Here is a 21,014-nt window from a genome sequence, read left to right as displayed (position 1 = left end):
CTCCTTACTGCCAGAGACTTGACAGCGCTTCTTCTCACAAATATGAACCACATTTGGCTTTAGAGCGGAAGCAGTTGAGACCCTCAGTATGGCTAGAAGATGATCATCATTAAGTCTAGACCTGTACTTTGACTTATTGAAGTTCAAGGTGGAGAATAACTTCTCACACAAATATGTGCTCCCAAAAAGGCCAAGTCCTAGGGAAAAAAGTGGGGGAACTCACTCAAAACTTCCATTCCCTCACCTAAAAAAAAGGCGTATATATGTATAAATAAAACACCCCCACCCCACTCCAGTCCAGTCACATCAGTCTGTACCAGTCTGTATCTACCTATAATATATATAAAGATGCAGGCTGTAGCTAAGTGGCAGGCAGGGGCGGAAACAGCTTACCTTGGTTTTGGCCGGCGCGAGTTCCCACTTCCCGCCCGTCACAGCGTCTAACAAAGGGGCGGGGTGCGTGGTGACGTCACCGGCATGACCGCCCCTTTGTTTACATGGCGGGCGGGGAATGCCAGTGACCGCTGTGTACGGATAGAATCAGCGGAGCGGGGAGCGCTCTCTGTCTCCCCGCTCCGCTGATTCTGTCAGTGCACAGCGGTCGGCGCGGGCCACAAAATATTGCACTGAGGGCCGCAAATGGCCCGCGGGCCGCGAGTTTGAGACCCCTGGTCTAGACGATCTGCTGCAGTTCAAACCAAGCATCAGAATGGGGAAGAAAGGGGATTTAAGTGACTTTGAATGTGGCATGATTGTTGGTGCCAGACAGACTGGTCTAACTATTTCAGAATCTGCTGATCTACTGGGATTTTAAGGCACAACCATTTCTAGGGTTTGCAGAGAATGGTCTGAAATAGAGAAAATATCCAGTGAGCGGCAGTTCTGTGGGCGTGCCTTGTTAATGTCAGAGGTCAGAGGAGAATGGCTAGACTGGTTCAAGCTGATAGAAAGGCAACAGTAACTCGAATAATGACTTGTTACAACCGACGATGCAGAAGAGCATCTCTGAACACACAACACATCAAACCTTGAGGCGGATGTGCTACAGCAGCAGAAGACCACACCGGGTGCCGCTCCTGTCAGCTAAGAACAGGAAACTGAGGCTACAATTCACACAGGCTCACCAAAATTGAACAATAGAAGATTTGATGAGTCTGATGAGTCTCGATTTCTTCTGCGACATTCGGATGGTCGGGTCAGAATTTGACATCAACAACATGAAAGCATGGATCCAGCCTGCCTCGTATCAACAGTTCAGGCTGGTGGTAAATCCAATAGAACACCTTCGGGATGTGGTGGAGCGGGAGATTTGCATCATGGATGTGCAGCCGACAAATTTGGACCAAAATCTTTGAGGAATAATTCCAGTACCTTAAATAAATATATTTCACGAAGGATTAAGGCAGTTCTGAAGGTAAAAGGTGGTGTACCTAATAAAGTGGCCAGTTAGTGTAATATTTACGCATTAAAATAAAAAAAATGCCTATAAATTCTGTTATGTTTGTCATGAGAAAAGTAATAAGCTATATTGGAAAAATCAATATTAAACTCACATTTTCATGTAAAAAAAAAAAAAACAAATCAGACCAAAATACTTCTACGTGAGCATTTGACAAAAAGATTTTCATCCTGGGGTGCGTGCGTGCTGACATCATTTCCTGTTTTTGTTTTTCAGTGGGAATGTTCATGGTTCTTCCTCCTGTGCTGTTCGTTTCTTCTCTTGCTAGTCTGGTCCTACTTCTGGTTGGAAGCTCGTAATGACTATAATGAGTTCAACTGGTGAGTTCAGCTCGTGTTTGGAGGAACCTGCTGTTTTTCAGGGACATCAACTGCTCATTATCTGAACCCTGCTGTGCGCCTGACATCAACACTACCATTGCACATTTCACTGCTTGTTTTACTATAAGTTTAGTAAGGTTAGTAAATAGTTTAAAGAAACGCTTTACTATATAACAAATAAGCTAAATGTGCTTCGGCCAGACCAAAAGATTCAAAAGATGTTAACTGTTTAACTATAGGGTGGTTGTAAAATAAATCTATTTACAAGCAATTGGAGTGAAGATTTACCCATAATTGTATTTCCGAAAACTGTATAGCATAGTTAATTGATCATACTGAGGGCTGTAAAGCATCTTCTCGCTGTTTATGTGAGAGCTGTTGCTGGTTTTGTTCCTCTGGCAGGTTGTTATATAATCGTTCAGCCGTTTGGAAGGATGGCACCGTCCCTATTCTCGCCACAACACTCACAGGACTCACTTACACTGCATTTTTAATGGTGAGCGCTCTTCACACACGCACATGTGACAGAGAAAGACAGCAGTGCAGTTAAACTTTTAATGGCCTTTTAATTGACACATTAACATGGTGAAACTGTGACTAAATGTTTGTTCACTATTGTGGACGAATACTTTTGCATTTGTGTTTTAAGAGTTTAACATCAGCTTCTTTAAATGTCACACATCCATTTACTCTCTATCAATTCTTTCTTCTAACTATCCAAAACTGTATCCATTCATCTATATAATCTTTCATCCTAGTTTTTGCTTTGATCCATCCATTTCTCCATCCTTCCTCATGCAATTTTTTGCATCCATCCAATTTCTACATCTCTTTTTTTGTCACTCTATCCACCCATCCTCTATAGCTCTCTATCATCTATTCAGTCTCTATTTAATCTTCTGTGCCTATCTCTCTGTATCTATCTATACATCCATCCATTTAACATCAGTCTGTTCAACCTCTTTATTTGTCTGTCCATCCATCCATTCATCCATCTATATAATCTCTCTAACCCAGTAAATCTGTTCATCCATCATCTCTATCTGTCTTTTCAAATGTCCAACCAGTTTTTCTAATTCTTTCATTCATCCATCGATCTGATATTTCTTTATTTCCATCCATCAATCCAATATTGATTTCTGCGTCTTCATAAATCCATCCAACCATCCAAGCATGAATCCAAGCATCCAACCATCCATCCATGCATTCATCCTTGCATTTATCCAACCATCCTAGTGTCGATCCATCCACGCATCCATCCATGCATACAACTCTGCATCCAGACATCCAGACATCCATCCATGCATCCATCTATCCATCCACACATCAATCCAACCACACATCCATGCATCAATCCATTTGTGCATGCATCAGTCCACGCATCCATCCATCTATCCTTGGATCAACCTTGCATCTGTCCAACCATCCATGCATCCATCCATCCACCCAATCATCCAGGCAATTAACCATCCATCCAACCCATCAGGCATTCAACCACCCATCCACACATCCATTCAACCATGCATAGAACCATCCACCCATACATGCATCTAACCATCCATGCATGCGTGGATGCATCCATCTATCCATCCATCCACACATCCATGCATCCGTCCATCCCTGCATACATTCATCCATCTATCCATCCACACATCCATGCATCCGTCCATTCCTACATCCATCCATCCATCCATCCATCCATGCATCTATCTATCCATCCGTCCACATCCATGCATCCGTCCATTTATGCATCCATCTATTTGTACATGCATCAGTCCACGCATCCATTCGTCTATCCATGCATTCAATCTTGCATCTATCCAACCATCCTTGCGTCCAACCTTTCATCCATCCATCCATCCAGGCATCCAACCATGCATCCAACCATCCATCCATGCATGCACCCATCCATCTATTCATGCATCAATCTATTTGTGCATGCATCCATCCATCCAACAAACCATGCATCTAACCATTCATCCATCCATCCATCCATCCATCCATTTGTGCATGCATCCGTCCACACATGCATGCATCCAACCTTGCATCCATCCATCCATCCAACTATCCATGCCTCCGTCCATCCATTCATGTATTTATGCATGCATCCATCCATCCATCCATGCATCCAACTTTGCATCCATCCATCCAACCATGCATCCATCTATCCATGTATCCATGCATCCAACCATTCATGCATCCAACCATCCATCCATTCATGCAATCATGCATCCAACCATTTTTTATTCATGCATCCAACCATCCATTCATTCATGCAATCATGCATCCAACCATTTTTTATTCATGCATCCAACCATCCATTTATTCATGCATCCAACCATCCACTCATTCATCCACCCAACCATCCATTCATGCATTCAATCATTCATCAAATAATACAAAATAAAAATAATTCATTCAACAATCAAATAATGCTTAATTCTTTATTCTCGTTTTCACAGATTCTTGCACTTTGTCACATTGCACTTGGGCAGCAGCTGAACTTATACTGGATCCATAAGGTGAGTCTGAACCGCTACATTTGCCTAAATTCTAAATCTAGATCGGTTGTGCATTAACACCGGTTTTATTTCCTCAACACAGATCGCAGTCTTGGCTGTTTTTCTCACCACCATAACAGGAGTGGTGTCCATTGATGATTTCTGGCAGGACGAATGGGACATCGTCATCATTTCACTACAGGTTGGATCGGCGTATTCAGTCTTTGTTTACATCAGGTTTTCAGAGGGATTTTAAGTGTAATCCTGCTGGTGTAGTTCACAGGGCCGTTCCTGCACATTGGAGCTTTAGCAGCGGTCACAGCACTCGGGTGGGTCATCGCCAGTCAGGTGGTACGTGGAGAAAGATCAAGTGAGTTAAAGATCATGTGAGGAAAAAAACTCTAGTGTTGCTCTGTCTACATTATTTCACATGCAATCATCCCAAAACAGCAGGAAGGTCTACAAAAATATTACCATATTTCCAAATGTTTCTAAAGCATAATATCATTATAGGCGGCACGGTGGTTCAGTGGTTAAAACTGTTGCCTCACAGCAAGAAGGTCCCTGTTTCGAGTCTTGGTTGGGTCAGTTGGCATTTCTGTGTGGAGTTTGCATGTTCTCCCCATGTTGGCGTGGGTTTCCTCCGGTTGCTCCAAAAGACGTGAGCTATAGGTGAATTGAATAAACTAAATTGGCCATAGTGTATGAGTGTGAGAGTGCATGGGTGTTTTTCCCAGTACTGGGTTGCAGCTGGAAGGACATCCACTGTGTAAAGCAAATGCTGGAATAGTTGGCGGTTCATTCCACTGTGGCAAACTCTGATAAATAAGGGACTAAGCTGAAGGAACATGAATAATAATAACATGAATGGATATCAGCATATTAAAAGGATTTATTGCATGTTAAATATTATATTCACAGCGTATTAAAGTGAATCTTGTGATACTGTAGGCTGGAGAAAACATTTCATTACATGAATGAAATGCATTTTAAAATATATTCAGATAGTAAATAGGTATTTTAAATTGCAATATTTTAGATTATTTATGATTTTACTGTGTTTTTGGTGAGATAAATGTGGCCTTGATGAGCAGAAGTGTGTTTTTATTGCATGTTGGTCCAGGATTTCAGGTTTTAAGACCAAAAAATCTAAAAAAGGACAATATTTCCAAATGTTTCTTTAGGCATCAAATCATTTTAATTATTTATTATTATCATTTTCATTATTATGATTAATATATATTTTCATTATTATTATTATTATTATTATTATTATTATTATTATTATTATTATTATTATTATTATTATTATTATTATTATTATTATTTTCATTATTATTATTATTATTATTATATTTTCATTATTGTTATTTTTATTACTATAATTATTATAATTATTTTCATTATTATTATTACTTTTAATATTATTATTATTAATATTTATTATTATTATTATTATTTGCATTATTAATATTATTATTAGTAGTAGTAGCAGCAGTAGTAGTAGTAGAAGTAAATTATTTGTAATCTGGTTTATTTTTTCTTAACTGTATTAAATTGTGCCATAAGTTAAAAAAACATTATAAATTCAGTCATTTTAAGCCACAAATATATATATATATATATATATATATATATATATATATATATATATATATATATATATATATATATATATATATATATATATATATATATATATATATATATATGCCCTTAAAAAATCCCGGAGGGACTGCTTTTTTTAATTAAATTGTAATTAATTATTTAATTAAAAAAAATTTTATCATTATTTATTTTATCTTCTTTCTTTTTAACAATTTTTAATTTTAAATATAAAGCAAACTTTGTTTAGTTTTTTTTTCCTTTTTGAATTATTTAATTCATTTTCCTTCAGCTTAGTTCTTTTATTCATCAGGGGACACCACAGCGGAATGAACTCTTTTTTTTTTTTTTTTTTTTTGCTTTTATTATTAGATAGGACAGTATTGAGACAGGAGTGGAGAGAGAGAGGGGGTAGGGTAGGGAAATGTCATCGAGCCGGGATTCGAACTCGCGATGCCCTGATGTGTTATTGCACCATATGTCGGCGCGCTAACCACTAGGCTATTGCACCGACAGCGGAATTAACTCTTAACTTATCCAGCATATGTTTTCATATGAAGCTGCAATCCAGTACTGATAAACATCCTTACACACTCATTCACAAACATACACTATGGCCAACTTATGTTCTTTAATTCACCTGTAGTGCATGTCTTGGGGAAACCGAAACACCCAGAGGAAACCCATGCCAACACAGGGAGAACATGCAAACTCTACACAGAAATGCCAACTGACCCAGCCGAAACTCGAACCAGCGTCCTTCTTGCTGTGAGGTGACAGTGCTAACCACTGAGCCATCGTGTCACCCCTTTTTTGAATAATTTGTACTTTTTTTATCATATCTTTGATGATATTTTTCATGGTAGCTCACTCTTTTTAACACACTCACCTGTCTGCATGTTTGTCCAGGGCTCCAGGTTGTAACTCTGGCGGTTTATGCGCTCATTCTGCTGGTTTTGTATGTGGTTCCACTCTTCATCTCCTCTCCCTGCATTATGGACCGCTCCAAACTGGGTCCACGTCCTGCTGTCATTGGCCGTCGCGGCGCTCCAATGGTGAGTTTCATAAGAGACCTGCATCTGTGACGGGTTTATTTGTGGCTTCCAGTTAGAAAGATCTGAAAGGATTAAAAGCGACACACACTCTAAACATTAAGCTGATTGTATGATGATGATGCTTAAACTTGTCTTGACTTCCTCTGAGGGTTGTTAACTCTCATTATTACTCTCTCTCTCTCTCTCTGTCAGCTCGCTCCAGAACACACTCTCATGTCCTTCAGTAAAGCACTGCAACAGAAAGTGACTGCACTGGAAGCAGATGTTGCAATCAGGTATTTAATTTGATTTATTTTCTTTTGTTTAAATTGATCATCGCTTTTTCAGTCCCTCCAGGATTTCCAGAAAGCACAATGTGTTTGACATCAAAAAAGAGAAATATATTTAAAAGGTTTTTGTGCTTATTTCACAGCAAAACGCAAGAATTATAAATAATGCCAAAGTAAAACCAGTAATTTTAGGCCACAGATATATCAAAATATTCCCTGCAAAATCTTAGAGGGACTGCTTTTGTTAATACAACATTTATTACATATTTTTCATTTTAAATTATTTGTAATCTGGTTTATTTTTAATGTTTTAAATTTTACAATAAATAAACTTTTAATTTAATTTATATTTTCTTTTTGAATTACTTGTAATATGTTTTAAACTTCTTATAACGTTCTGAATTTAATTTAAAACTTATTTTATTTGATCGTTTTTCTTTATGAGAAGTTTCATAATGGTCTTGATTTCTTATTTATTTTATCTTAATTAAATTTTTTTTTGTTAAATTATTACATTTTTTAATTAATAAAAATGTTTTTTGTTATTTTATTTTAATTAAAAAAATTTTATTAAATTATTTGTAGTTAATTTTAATTAATACGTATTTTATTTTACCTGTTTTCTTCATGAAACGTTTCAAACCCGTCTTGATTTTTTTCTTTTTTTTATTTAAATTAAATTATTTTTAGTTAAATTATTTTCTTTTAATTAATACTAATTTAATTTTATCCTTTTTCTTTAAGAAAAATGTCATACATAACTTGATTCCTTATTGATTTTATTTAAATAATTTTGAATTAATTAATTTTATTTAATGCTAATATTATTTTACCTTTTTTCCTTTATAAACATAAAATTTTTTTGGTATTTTATTTAAATTTAATTATTTAAATTTAAATTTATTTTAGTTTAGTTATTTTATTTTAATTATTAAATATTTTATTTGACAGTTTTTCTTTATGAAATATTTCATACCTGTCTTGATTTTACCTTTTTCTTTAAGAAACATTTCATAACCGCCTTGATTTATTTTTTAAATTAAAATATTTTAATTAAATTGTTTTTAGTTCAATTATTTTATTATGACTAATATGTATTTTATCTTACAGTTTTCCTTAATGAAACCATTATACCTGATTCTTAATAATTTTAGTTCAATTATTTTTTGTAAATTGTTTTATTTTAATTAATACTTATTTTATTTGACCTTTTTCTTTATGAAACAGTTCATACCCATCTTGATTTCTTAATTATTTTATTTTAATTATTTGTAGTTAAATAATTTTATTCTAATTGATACTTATTTTATTTGACCTTTTTCTTTATGAAACGTTTCATAACCATCTTGAGTTATTAATTATTTTAACTAAATTAGTCTTTTTTTCATAAACATCCCATGCCTTTTTGAATGAATCGTAATCTGCTTTATTTATTTATTATTGTTTTTATTTGTTTATTATTCGTAAACTAATGGCAGCCACTCTGATTGGCTCTCAGTCATCAGACTCGAACATGATTGGCTGTTTTTATCTTCTCTTCAGTTTGGATGGAGTGCCCTTTCTGATGAGGGATCGCACTCTTCGTCGGACCACCGATGTGGACAGGCTATTTCCAGCCCGTCAGGACACCGACGCCTCATTCTTCAACTGGACAGAGATTCGCAGTCTCAATGCTGGACTCTGGTTCCTCAGGGTATTGAATGCAGTTCCTTAAGATGCACCATTTGGCAATCTAAAAAAGCAATTTAGCTGTTTTCGCTCTTGTTTGCTCTAACCTCCTAGGGCTTAGTGGCCACATACGTGGACAGCACATTTTAGCTCTTATTTGAAATACTTTGAATATTTTTATATTTTGTTACAAACATACAGTGTCATCCTGCAACTGTTTTGCAGCATATGAAGTGTCCCAAACATTAAAAAAATTAGGTTTTTACTCTCTGATAGTGAAAACATGTTCAATTAAAATTATTTATTATATATGCATATATAATTTTATTTATGTTATATATGCATATATAATTTATTTTATTACGTCTCGTCTAGATTTTTGTAACTCTTTATTTGGGGGTCTGCCAGCCAATTCACTTAAGATCTTACAATATGTTCAAAACTCAGCCGCACGTGTGTTAACTCACACATCATCTCGCACTCACATTACTCCTGTTCTTCAGCAGTTACACTGGTTGCCTGTAAAGTCACGCATCGATTTTAAAACCTTGATTTTAACTTACAAAGCTGTTTATGGTTCTGCACCTGATTATATATGTGACCTGATATCAACCTCTTCATCCTCTCGCAATCTACGTTCTGCTTCGGGGCTCGCCTTGTATCAGCCCCGTTGCAAACTTAGCAGCATGGGAGGCAGGGCTTTCTCTTATCGTGCACCTAAATTGTGGAATGCTCTCCCCACAAACATCAGAAACGCCAGTTCCCTGGACTGTTTTAAGAAACTTCTTAAAACTCATCTTTTTATTATTGCTTATAACTTGAGGCCTTCTTTTAATATGTATATTTTCATCATTATTATCATTCTTACTTTTTTGTGTATTTCATGTTCTTCTGTGTGTTGATGCTCTTGTTAGCGCTTTGAGTTTGAGAAAAGCGCAATATAAATAAATGTATTATTATTATTATGCATAAAAAAACAGTCAGGAATAAGTATTTTATGTAAATTCGGTCCACAAGTCCACATATATGGACATCATTTTTCTCTAAAAGTATATCATATCAAGAAATGATACTTAGGTTTTATTCTAATTAGGTTCCAATAAGGGTGACGCAGTAGGTAGTGTTGTCGCCTCACAGCAAGAAGGTCACTGGTTCGAATCTTGGCTCGGCGCAGTTGGCGTTTCTGTGTGGAGTTTGCATGTTCTCCCTGCGTTCGCGTGGGTTTCCTCCGGGTGCTTCAGTTTCCCCCACAGTACAAACACATGCAGTACAGGTGAATTGGGTAGGCTAAATTGTCCGTAGTGTATGAGTGTGTGTATGAATGAGTGTGTTCAGGGCTCGAAATTAACTTTTTTACTTGGTAGCAGCGGTGCTCCCAACTTCGAATGTTTAGGAGCACCAAAATAAATTTAGGAGCACCAGAAAAAATTTAGGAGCACCCACCAAAACTGAATGAGCACCGCTGCAAATTGCTTTTTAAGGGATTTATTGTATTTTAAAACAACATCAATAGGACTGACAAAAACCAGAAACAACTATCTAACTAATGCTGCGAAGACATTGATATTTGTGTGCAATAATTCCAAAATGAATGTCTAATAATTATAGAATATTAATGATGATGAAAATGACAATAATAGTAACAATGAATTACATTTCTCATTATGATACTGCCTTAAATGTGCGTGAATGTAGGTTATCTGCTATAAAAAAAATGTTACTTTATGAAAAATAATTGTATAGTTTGCATTAAACAAAAATGAAGCTTTGCAGTAAGAAATATTTATTTTGTACTGCTGTTTTTATATGCATGTCAATTTAATAACTAATATTTCTGCTACAAAACAAACAAAAGATTATAATAAATCATTCAATTCAATGATGAAAACTGCAAAGCAGTCATCAGTAAGTAAATTTAAAAAAATAATATACACCTCAAAAAAGAATAGACAAAAGAAAGTAAGTAAAGTCTCACTTCTATCACTCTTTAAAAGTTTTGGTTTCAGTTTGTGTCAATTTAAAGGTTCAGTCTAAACTGATCTTCAAGTTTCTGTGTTAGTGGAAAAGCTGGCGAGTCAGCCGACCCAATTTATGAGCAGGAAGCGCAAGATTCTTGCGATGACCACCGGCGCAAAACCGCTCTTTGTTATGAGCCGCAGTTTCAGTGTAAACTTAGTAAAGGCGAGCTTCTTTGGCGATGATATGTACAGTATTAGATTTGACTTTTAGCGGACATTTGCGCTGAACACGCAGTGAATGCGACGCATGGAGATTCGGGCGCCTTCTCCAAGAAGCGCATACTCGATTGATCTCAGCTGGTGGATCATTATTCACCACGTGACGTGTCATGATCACTCTCATCTGCGCCTCAATTTTAGGTGGGGTTTGCAAACCTGTGTGCTTTAAGTTTTTACTCTTCACCCTTTTGCATTTCCCGTGGTCATAAAAGCTCCTTCCCTGACATCTGACAGCGGAATACCTTGAGTGATTGACAGCTAATTTGAACCAACATAGTGGCAGGGAAGAGCGATTCAGCACGTTTTTACAAAAAATCAAAACAGGTCGCACTACAACCATTATCTGCAGTCGCACTAATGCTCCCAAATATATTATGAGGTCGCATAGATTAATTTTCGGGCGCATATGCGACCAAAACGGTCGCAATTTCGAGCCCTGGTGTTGATGTTTCCCAGAGGAAGGTTGCGGCTGGAAGGGCATCCGCTGCGTAAAAACATGCTGGATAAGTTGGCAGTTCATTCCACTGTGGCGACCTCGGATTAATAAAGGGACTAAGCCGACAAGAAAATGAATGAATGAAGGTTCCAATAAGCCCAAATAGCAAAGAGAAATAAAAAATGCATGTAAAAAAACACCTTGGGCCTTAAGAGGAATCTATTATGCCCATTTTTACAACATGTAAAAGAAGTCTCTGATGTCCCTAGTATATGCATGTAAAGTTTCAGCTCAAAATAGCCCACGAATAATGTATTACAAGTCGTTGAAACTGACCCTTTTAGGCTTTGAGCTACATTGTGTGGTTTTAGTGAATGTCGCTTTAAATTCAAAATAATTAAAAAGAGGGCGGAGCTACAAACATGCATCAGCACAGTGGCAGATTCAAATCAGGATTAATGTTATCTCTGTGAAAAAAAGAAAAATGTCAAAACAAGTGGCTCGGAAGAAGGCAGTCTATAGTGTGACTACAGTGTTTCTACACAATTGTACATTTATTATGCCTCTTAATGGCTGACATTATCTTGAGCACTCCAAAACACTTATGGCGGACAGCTGCTTGTTACTCAGGGCTGTCTATGCTAATTAGGGAGAGATCGCCAATAATGGGCGGGGCTTTCTCCCTCTGATGACACGTACAAAGTGTTTCTGCAGACTGTTTTTATCAAGTGTGACTATAAAAAATAGAATTAATTAATCTTGTAAATAATGTAGCATCATTTCTCACAGGTAAAGGCAAATCATTGTGATTTTACTCTATATTTTGCAATTATACAATTTAATAAAAGTAATAATAGTAATTATTATTATTATTATTAATAAAGCTAGTGATGAGTTGCTCATTCATAAGGGAATGCCATTATTCCTGCTGTACTAAAAGCGCCTCCTACAGGCAGAATGTGTATTTACAGTTTTATTTACACTTTTATTTGTTTATTTATTTATTTACTTTTATATTTTGGAATTATACAATTTATTAATAATGATAATAATAATAATTGGGCGAACAGGCGTAGTGTTTCCTAGAGATGGGTTGCAGCTGGAAGGGTACCCTCTGTGTAAAACATGTGCTGGATAAGTTGGCGGTTCATTCAGCTGTGGCAACCCCAGATTAATAAAGGGCCTAAGCCAAAACAAAAATGAATGAACGAATGAATAATAATAATTATTATAATAATAAAAACAGAAATCAAAATCATTCATTCACTCATTTTCCTTCAGCTTAGTCCCTTATTTATCAGGTGTCGCCACAGCGGAATGAATCGCCAACTATTCCAGCATATGTTTTAAGCAGTGGATACCCTTCCAGCCACAACCCAGTACAGGGAAACACCCATCCATTCACCCATGTGTTTACGCACTTATACACTAAGGCCAATTTAGTTTACCCAATTCACTTATAGCGCTTGTCTTTGGACTCGAACCAGCGACCTTCTTGCTGTGACAGTGCTAACCACTGAGCCACCGTGCCACTTCAGAATCATCCATTTAAAAATAAAATAAAATCATGATTGGAGCATCACTAGTGATTTCCTCCTCATGCTGAATGTTCAGATTCAGAACTGATGAAGGACTGATTGTTGTCCCTCAGGATGACCCGTACTGGACAGTGCAGTACATGTCGGAGAAGGACCGCAAGCGTGCGGGTAATCAGACGGTGTGCAGCCTGGCAGAGCTGCTGCGTGTGGCTGCAAGAGCGAACCGATCGGTGATCTTCAGCCTCCGCCGGCCTCCACCAAACCATCCCAGACACCAGCTGTGGGTCAGTGATGCACTCAAGGTCATCCAGAGGTCCAGCATCCAGCCGGAGCAGGTCAGAGCACAGCCAGCACCCAAATCCAGTTGAAGTCAGAATTATTAGCCCTCCTGAATATTGTTTTCCCCAATTACTGTTTAACAGAGAGCAGATTTTTTTCAACACATTTCTAAACATGATAGTTTTAAAAACTCATTTCTAATGACTGATTTATTTTATCTTTGTCATGATGACAGTACATAATATTTGACTAGATATTTTTCTAGTATTCACCTTCAAGTGACTTGTGAAGGCTTCTCTGCTCTTTTGCTTATTTATTAATGATTTGCCTAAATATTTTTCTGCCAGATTCAGCTTTATGCCGAAGAAACTGTTATTTATTTTTCCCCCTCTGATATTTCATATTCAACCTTTTTTGCAGTTAGACTACTTTAATTCATGAATGGTTTATTAAAAACAAACTTATACTAATTAAAAATTTGCGTGTGTGTGTGAAGGTAATGTGGACACCAGACTGGTACAGGAAGAAGGTGCGTGCGGCGGTTCCTCTTCTTCAGCAGACAACAGATGAGAAGCTTCCAGTGGCGGAGCTGAAGGAGAGAGGAATCACAACATTGACGTTACACTACAGCCAAGCCAGAGCTCAGGAGATCAGGTACACACACACACACACACTGCAGGGAGCTTCACTGCAGTGTATGCACCAGCTGTGTTGGGTAAAATAAGTAATATAGTACAATTATACACCTGTTTTACTCTTTAAAATAAAACAGACTGCATAAATAGCATAATACATACATAATAATCTGTTCCCTTCATCCCAGGGGCATGAAATTCTGTGTCTTTTCCTGAATAATATATCTAAAATAAAACACAAAAACTGGACCTGATTTGGTCATTCTGTAGGTCACTGTTTAGTTTCCTTGGGACAACATTGAAAAGTAGGGAAAAGTGAAAAGAAAAACAGATTTAGATTAATTTGTCCAAACAAAATAGTAATAATTACAAATGTTATTCCTTGTTCAAAAATGTAATCATTCGTAATGAACTATGCTCTGAAATAAATATATAAAATATAATAAATATAATTTAAAACATACATACCAGCCACTTAATTAGGTTCACCTGTCCAACTGCTCGTTAACGCAAATTTCTAATTAGCCAATCACATGGCAGCAACTTGGTCGAGACGATCTGCTGCAGTTCAAATCGAGCATCAGAATGGGTAAGAAAGGTGATATAAGTGAATTTGAACGTGGCATGATTATTGGTGCCAGAGGGGCTGGTCTGAATATTTCAGAAACTGCTGATCTACTGGGATTTTCACGCACAACCATCTCTAGGGTTTATAGAGAATGGTTGGAAAAAGGGCTACAGCAGCAGAAGACCACCACAGGTGCCACTCCTTTTAGCTAAGAACAGGAACCTGAGGCTAATTCACAGAGGCGGTGAGCTGTAGCCCGTCCGCCTCAAGGTTAGATGTGATGTGTGTTCAGAGATGCTCTTCTGCAGACCTCGGTTGTAACGAGTGCTTATTTGAGTTACTGTTGCCTTTCTATCAGCTTGAACCAGTCTGGCCATTCTTCTCTGACCAAACGGCATAATAGAAGATTGGAAAAACGTTGCCTGGTCTGATGAGTCTCGATTTCTGCTGCGACATTCATATGGTAGGGTCAAAATTTGGCGTCAACAACATGAAAGCATGGCTCCATCCTGCCTTGTATCAATGCTTCAGGCTGGCGGTGGTGTTGTAATGGTGTGGGGGATATTTTCTTGGCACACTTTGGGCACATTAGTACCAATTGAGCATTGTGTTAATGCCACAGCCTATGTGAGTATTGTTGCTGATCATGTCCATCCCTTTATGACCACAGTGTACCCATCTTCTGATGGCTACTTCCAGCAGGATAACGCACCATGTGATCAAGAACAAATAATTTCAGACTGGTTCCTTGAACATGACAATGAGTTTACTGTACTCAAATGGCCTCCACAGTCACCAGAGCTCAATCCAATAGAGCACCATTGGGATGTGGTGGAATGGGAGATTGGCATCATGGATATGCAGCCGACAAATCTGCAGCAACTGCAACAGCAACTTGACTATCATGTCATTTCCAGTACTTTGTTGAATCTATGCCATGAAGGATTAAGGCAGATCTGAAGGCAAAAGGGGGTCCAACATGGTACTAGTAAGGTTTACCTATTAAAGTGGCCGGTGAGTGTGTGTGTGTATAAAAATAATGTGGAGAGACGTTTTCTTAAGCAACAAGAAAAATGAACTGAAAATATTGAGTGTCTCTATTGCCCTCTGCTGGATATTTGTGGTAATTGCGCTTTATTATTATTATTATTTTGTCCTTATCTTTAATTATCATTTTTTTATAATAATACAAGGTAATATCCATAAGCTTTTATATTGAATTTAGGTCAGAATTTCAGTGATGAAAAAAAATCTAAAAGAACTTTTTAATAAGCCAAATTATGGTGTAGCTGCAATTTTGTGTAAAACCCATAATAATAAAATAATAAAACCCACCAACACCGTACAAATACATAGTTAAGAAATAAATGTAAAAAATTAGACATCATATTTTTTTTTCAAATGTAATTGGTCTGTAAATGTTAAGTGTTCTGTAAAATTGTGACGTTTTTTTTTTTTCTTGGCTACTCTAAGGTTAATTAATTGGTTAATATACCTTGCAGTTTTATTCTGTAATGCTGAGCCATTTTTCTTTCTCTCTCTCTCTCTTGTTGTGTTGAGCAGGCAGTTCTCTGTCAGTAATGTGAGTGTAAACGTGTATCCGGTGAACGAGCCGTGGCTTTATTCGCTCATGTGGTGCAGCGGCGTTCAGTCCGTCTCCTCTGACGCTCCACACATCCTGAAGAAAGTGCCTCGTCCCATCTGGATCATGGTACTGATCACTCTCTGAGTCCCCGTACACAAACACCTTCAACATATATGAGCTCACCCCTCAAAAATCTCTTTTTTAAATTCATATTGTTAAATAGGAAGCTTTACAATATTATATTTGTGCACATACATTAGATTAGTCAGTGCTGAAGCCAAATGTGAAGCTAATCTAACAAAATAACTTAAGATAGCTCAAAAATTGTAGCCCAAATTTATATGTTAGGGAACAATATTAAATAAAAAAAATGTAAAAAGAGTCAAATTCAAGTGAAACAAAAAATCTCATTTTGTTAAATCAAATTTTGTAGTTTTTTCCCAATATTTCACATAAATTTAATTGTATTATCTTTCTATTATTAAACATGTTCAATCACTAATATTAAAATAATATTATTTTAATAAATATATCTGTTTAAACAATCTGTTTTGTTCAAATGCTCTAAAATATATGACCTATATTCACTGAGAAATGGATAAAAATATTCATTTTCAAAATGTGGTGTACTCATATATGCTGTGCACTGTAGAAGCAGCTCCGCACAGATCTAAAACGGCTGCCCTTCCTGTTCATTTCATGACTAATTTGATTATTCCAGCAGCTTTCAAGGAATATGGAGTGAATGTAACACATTTTATATCTTACGTCCCACACAATCTGCAGATTTACCTTTAAAAACAACACTGACATTTTGATATATGCTGGTAGATTTCACTTTGGCAGGCAAAATCAGTAATCTGGGACTGTGATATAATGCAATAGTTGCATATATTTGTGTCAGCGAATGAAAACTGTAATGCAAAGGATTGTGGAAAATATCAGATGCAAAAAAACATGCATACATAAAAAATGCTCTGGAAATAGCACATCATGTAAACATGTTTGACAGTATTTATATATATATATATATATATATATATATATATATATATATATATATATAATGAATTTATATATTAAACAGGTTAAGAAGTCTGTCTGTTTTTATATAAGCATTTTTTTGTGTGTATATGCGGATATCAAATCTTTTTTATTTTACATTTTAATTCATTTTATAATTTATAATATAATAATATAATATAATATAATATAATAATATATAAAATGACTTTATAGACTAAACGGGTGATATAAAAAAACTTGTCCGTAATTCTAATCTTGCATTTTATTATTTGTATGATTATATAAAATCTTAGTTATTTTATTTTGTATTTTATTTAACTAAAAAAAAAACATTTTATTTTATTTCATTTCAAATAACACATCATGTAAACATTTTTGAGCATATTTTTGACTGAACAAATTAGACAACATCTATGGTATTATATTATAATATAATATAATATAATATAATATAATATAATATAATATAATATAATATAAGTATAAAACAGATTATATAAAATACATTTATAAATACTAAATTAGATTATATAAAAAAAACTTTCATAATTCATGGCATTTTATTTATTTATTTTTATTTTCCTAAGGATTTTTGTGCATGTATATGCTGATATAAAGTATTTTTTGTTTCATTTTATAGATTTAATTTAGTTTTGTTTATTTTGCATAGCACAATATGTAAACATGTTTGACAGTATTTTTGACTAAAGAAATCAAACAGCATCTATAATATAATGAATATAATTATTAAAAACGTAGCTATATAATGAATTGATATACCAAACAGGTTACTTTTTCATAATTCTAATTTGGCATTTTATTATTTTTTTATACGTTTTTTGTACGTGTATGTGGTGATTATGAAATCTTTTTTATTTAATTTTATGTTTTTAAATTAATGTAATTTTATTCTACATGATTTGTCCTCCTCAGATCCTCTTTTATGCATTAATATTAATACATAATAAATAAATAAATAAATGCTTTTGTCGTTTGTTTTTGTTGTCTGTAGAGCGCAGATGAATACGGCCTGATATGGATCACTTCAGATTTAATCTCCATTGCTATTGTTGTTGGCATTTTCATATTTCAGAAGTAAGTTGAACTTTTATCATTTCTCAATACTTGATTTAACACAACACAATGCGGAGTGGATGCGCTTCTGCAGTATCAGTACTGGCTTTTAAACGCTGGATTGGATGATTCTGCCTCTCATATGACCCCCTCTGCACGAACGTCTGTCTAATTCTGAGTGCAGTCTTTGGCATTAATGTCAGCTTTGTTTAGTAGTTAGCGTGCTTGCTGCATCTAGCGCTTCTCAACTGATGCCTGTGCTCTTTTCTCCTTCTGTGATCTCTCTTTTCCTCTGTTTTCTGCTCTTTGCATGCATCTGTCTGCTGCTGCACGCTCAGCTTTCACCTGATCAGGTAATTGATGAGTATTTTAGCAAAACTACAAACTTTATATGTACGTGCTGTTTTGGGGTCTTGATTTGTTGAGCTTCCATTTTTGTCTGTGTGTCTTCTTTGTCGTCTTTTCATATGTTTTTGTTCTAGTATAGCAGCTACAGTTGAAGTCAGAATTATTAGTTAATTATTAATAATTTTTTTCCAAATGTTTCTGAAGTGAAGTGTATTTATAAACTCATTTCGAGAGGATAACATGCTTATGATTGATCACGGCTGGCCCCGCATTATTCAATTCATGATTCACCAATCAGTGGATTCCTAAGTCTCTATGAATAACCTAAGTTCCATATCATAGTCATCTTCGTTATGAAGAGTTCCCCCCTTCCACCCCTACGCCTATTGGTTAGCACTGTTGCCTCCTAGCAAGTATGTCTTTGGTTCTAGTCCTTACCAAGCCAGTTGATGTTTCTGTGCGGAGTATACATGTTCTCCCTGTGTTCGTGTGGGTTTCCCCCCGTTTCCTCCCACCATTTAAAAACATTCAACTTAAGTTAATTGACTAATCCAAATCAGCCCCATAGACATGCTCCTAGTAAGTAGTTATCTCTTCATAACAGCCCCTAACTGCACACTAGCCTCAAACAACGAGTTCTCGAGATCAACCTGAGCTCAAACTTCCTTCTCACCCTGGAAACGGGAAGGAGCCCCGGGCTTGAGGATCTTATGAGCTCAGGGCTTTATTTTTTTTTTTAAGGTCAATATTATTAGCCCCCTTATCATTATACATTGATTTGCCTAATTAATAATAATAATAATAATTCCTTACATTTATATAGCGCTTTTCTGGGCACTCAAAGCGCTTTACACAGTGGGGGGAATCTCCTCATCTACCACCAGTGTGCAGCATCCACCTGGATGACGCGACGGCAGCCATTTTGCGCCAGACCGCACACCACACACCAGCTGATTGGTGGAGAGGAGACAGTGATGCAGCCAATTGAATATGGGGATGGTTAGGAGGCCATGATAGACAAAGGCCAGTGGGCAGATTTGGCCAGGATGCCGGGGTTAAACCCCTTCTCTTTTCGAAGGACATCCTGGGATTTTTAACGACCACAGAGAGTCGGGACCTCGGTTTAACGTCTCATCCGAAAGACGGCGCTCACTGAGCAGTATAGCGTCCCCATCACTATACTGGGGCATTAGGACCCACACAGACCGCAGGTTGGGCGCCCCCTGCTGGCCTAACCTGCCTAGTTAGGGTTAGTGTAATGTTTGTTGTGGTTTTTGATTTTTGATAGGGTCGTGTTTGAATTTGTATGTTGCACTTTGCACGAAGTTCACTAATGAAACTGCCTGTGATTTGTCCATTTCTGTGCGTCATTAACAGATGGTGAATTTAATATTTGCTCTTTCCGTGAGAAAAATGCTATAGGGCTCTATTTTGACGGTCCATGCGCAGAGCAAAAAAAACGCAGGGCGCAAACGATATCAGGGCGTGTCAGAACGCGTTTTTGCTAATTTAAGGACGGGAAAATCTGCTTTGCGCCGTGGCGCATGGTCTAAAAGGGTTGAGTTTATCTTCTTAATGAGTTATAGGTGTGTTTTGAGAATAAACCAATTAGAGTCTCATCTCCCATTCCCTTTAAGAGCCAGCTGCGTCAGAGAATCTACTGCGTGAGAATGAGAGGTAATGGATCTACTTTCACATTCGCTCGTGGATAGGGAAACCTTTACGCACAGACATCAATTAGTCTATAAATAATTAATTTTGTTTGTTAAGCGCAGATATTCGTTTCAAAACTATTTCTAAATTCAGTTCAAATTTCCAGCAAACAAATAAATGAACAATAAAAACGAAGTGTGCTGTGCCCCATATGGTCTAAAACCTGACAGGTGGGCAAATCTAAGCTTGTTTTTAATAAAACAAATATAAATATGGATAAAACAAATAATACTGCTAATAATAATAACATTATACAAAAGCAAATTGAATGAACTGAAAAAGCCTCCCGAGATGAAGAAGACATAAAGCAGTGATTTTTCATATTTATGTAGGCTAGAAAATAATATGTTTTGTAATATTTTAATCCTTTATATCTATATCCTATATCTATTCTTATTATTTCCTATATCTATCCTTAATATTTAATTTTTTTCATATGTAAAGATATTTGCCTATTGCTCTCTTGTGCGTAATAAGCAGTGTGTAAGCGAGGCGCAACTCTGTGCCGGAGTTTAGAACGGGTTTGATATATATAATATGAGCGCTAATGCATTTGCTATTTAAACAGTGTAGCGAAACGCCTCAAAACGACTCTTGCGCCAAGCTGAAACTACCAAAAGACTATTGCGCCGCGTCTTGCGCCACATTGCGTATGATAGGGCCCATAATGTTTAAGCTGGACCAATTGCATCTCCCGA

At 36.3% G+C, this 21,014-nt stretch overlaps 1 protein-coding gene across 2 annotated transcripts in view; it reads left to right on the top strand.

Annotated features, from left to right (window-relative positions):
- Positions 1-21,014, top strand: part of gdpd5a (glycerophosphodiester phosphodiesterase domain containing 5a) — a 65,511-nt gene that overhangs the window by 40,633 nt on the left and 3,864 nt on the right. Inside the window, exons 3-15 of one of the 2 annotated variants that reach the window (XM_087271385.1) lie at positions 1,676-1,779; positions 2,182-2,275; positions 4,242-4,301; positions 4,384-4,482; positions 4,557-4,650; positions 6,795-6,940; positions 7,133-7,215; positions 8,752-8,902; positions 13,202-13,423; positions 13,864-14,021; positions 16,134-16,281; positions 18,194-18,276; positions 18,594-18,608. In XM_087271385.1, coding sequence (XP_087127511.1) covers positions 1,676-1,779; positions 2,182-2,275; positions 4,242-4,301; positions 4,384-4,482; positions 4,557-4,650; positions 6,795-6,940; positions 7,133-7,215; positions 8,752-8,902; positions 13,202-13,423; positions 13,864-14,021; positions 16,134-16,281; positions 18,194-18,276; positions 18,594-18,608 — 1,457 coding nt within the window. The remainder of the gene's footprint in view (positions 1-1,675; positions 1,780-2,181; positions 2,276-4,241; positions 4,302-4,383; positions 4,483-4,556; positions 4,651-6,794; positions 6,941-7,132; positions 7,216-8,751; positions 8,903-13,201; positions 13,424-13,863; positions 14,022-16,133; positions 16,282-18,193; positions 18,277-18,593; positions 18,609-21,014) is intronic. The other variant, XM_087271386.1, reaches the window with a different exon arrangement.

Source organism: Danio rerio, chromosome 10 (genome assembly GCF_052040795.2).
Source record: "Danio rerio strain M-AB ecotype USA chromosome 10, GRCz13ab, whole genome shotgun sequence".
Lineage (NCBI taxonomy): Eukaryota > Metazoa > Chordata > Actinopteri > Cypriniformes > Danionidae > Danio > Danio rerio.
Note: the sequence above shows the minus strand (reverse complement) of the source record. Positions and strands in the feature narration are given on the sequence as shown.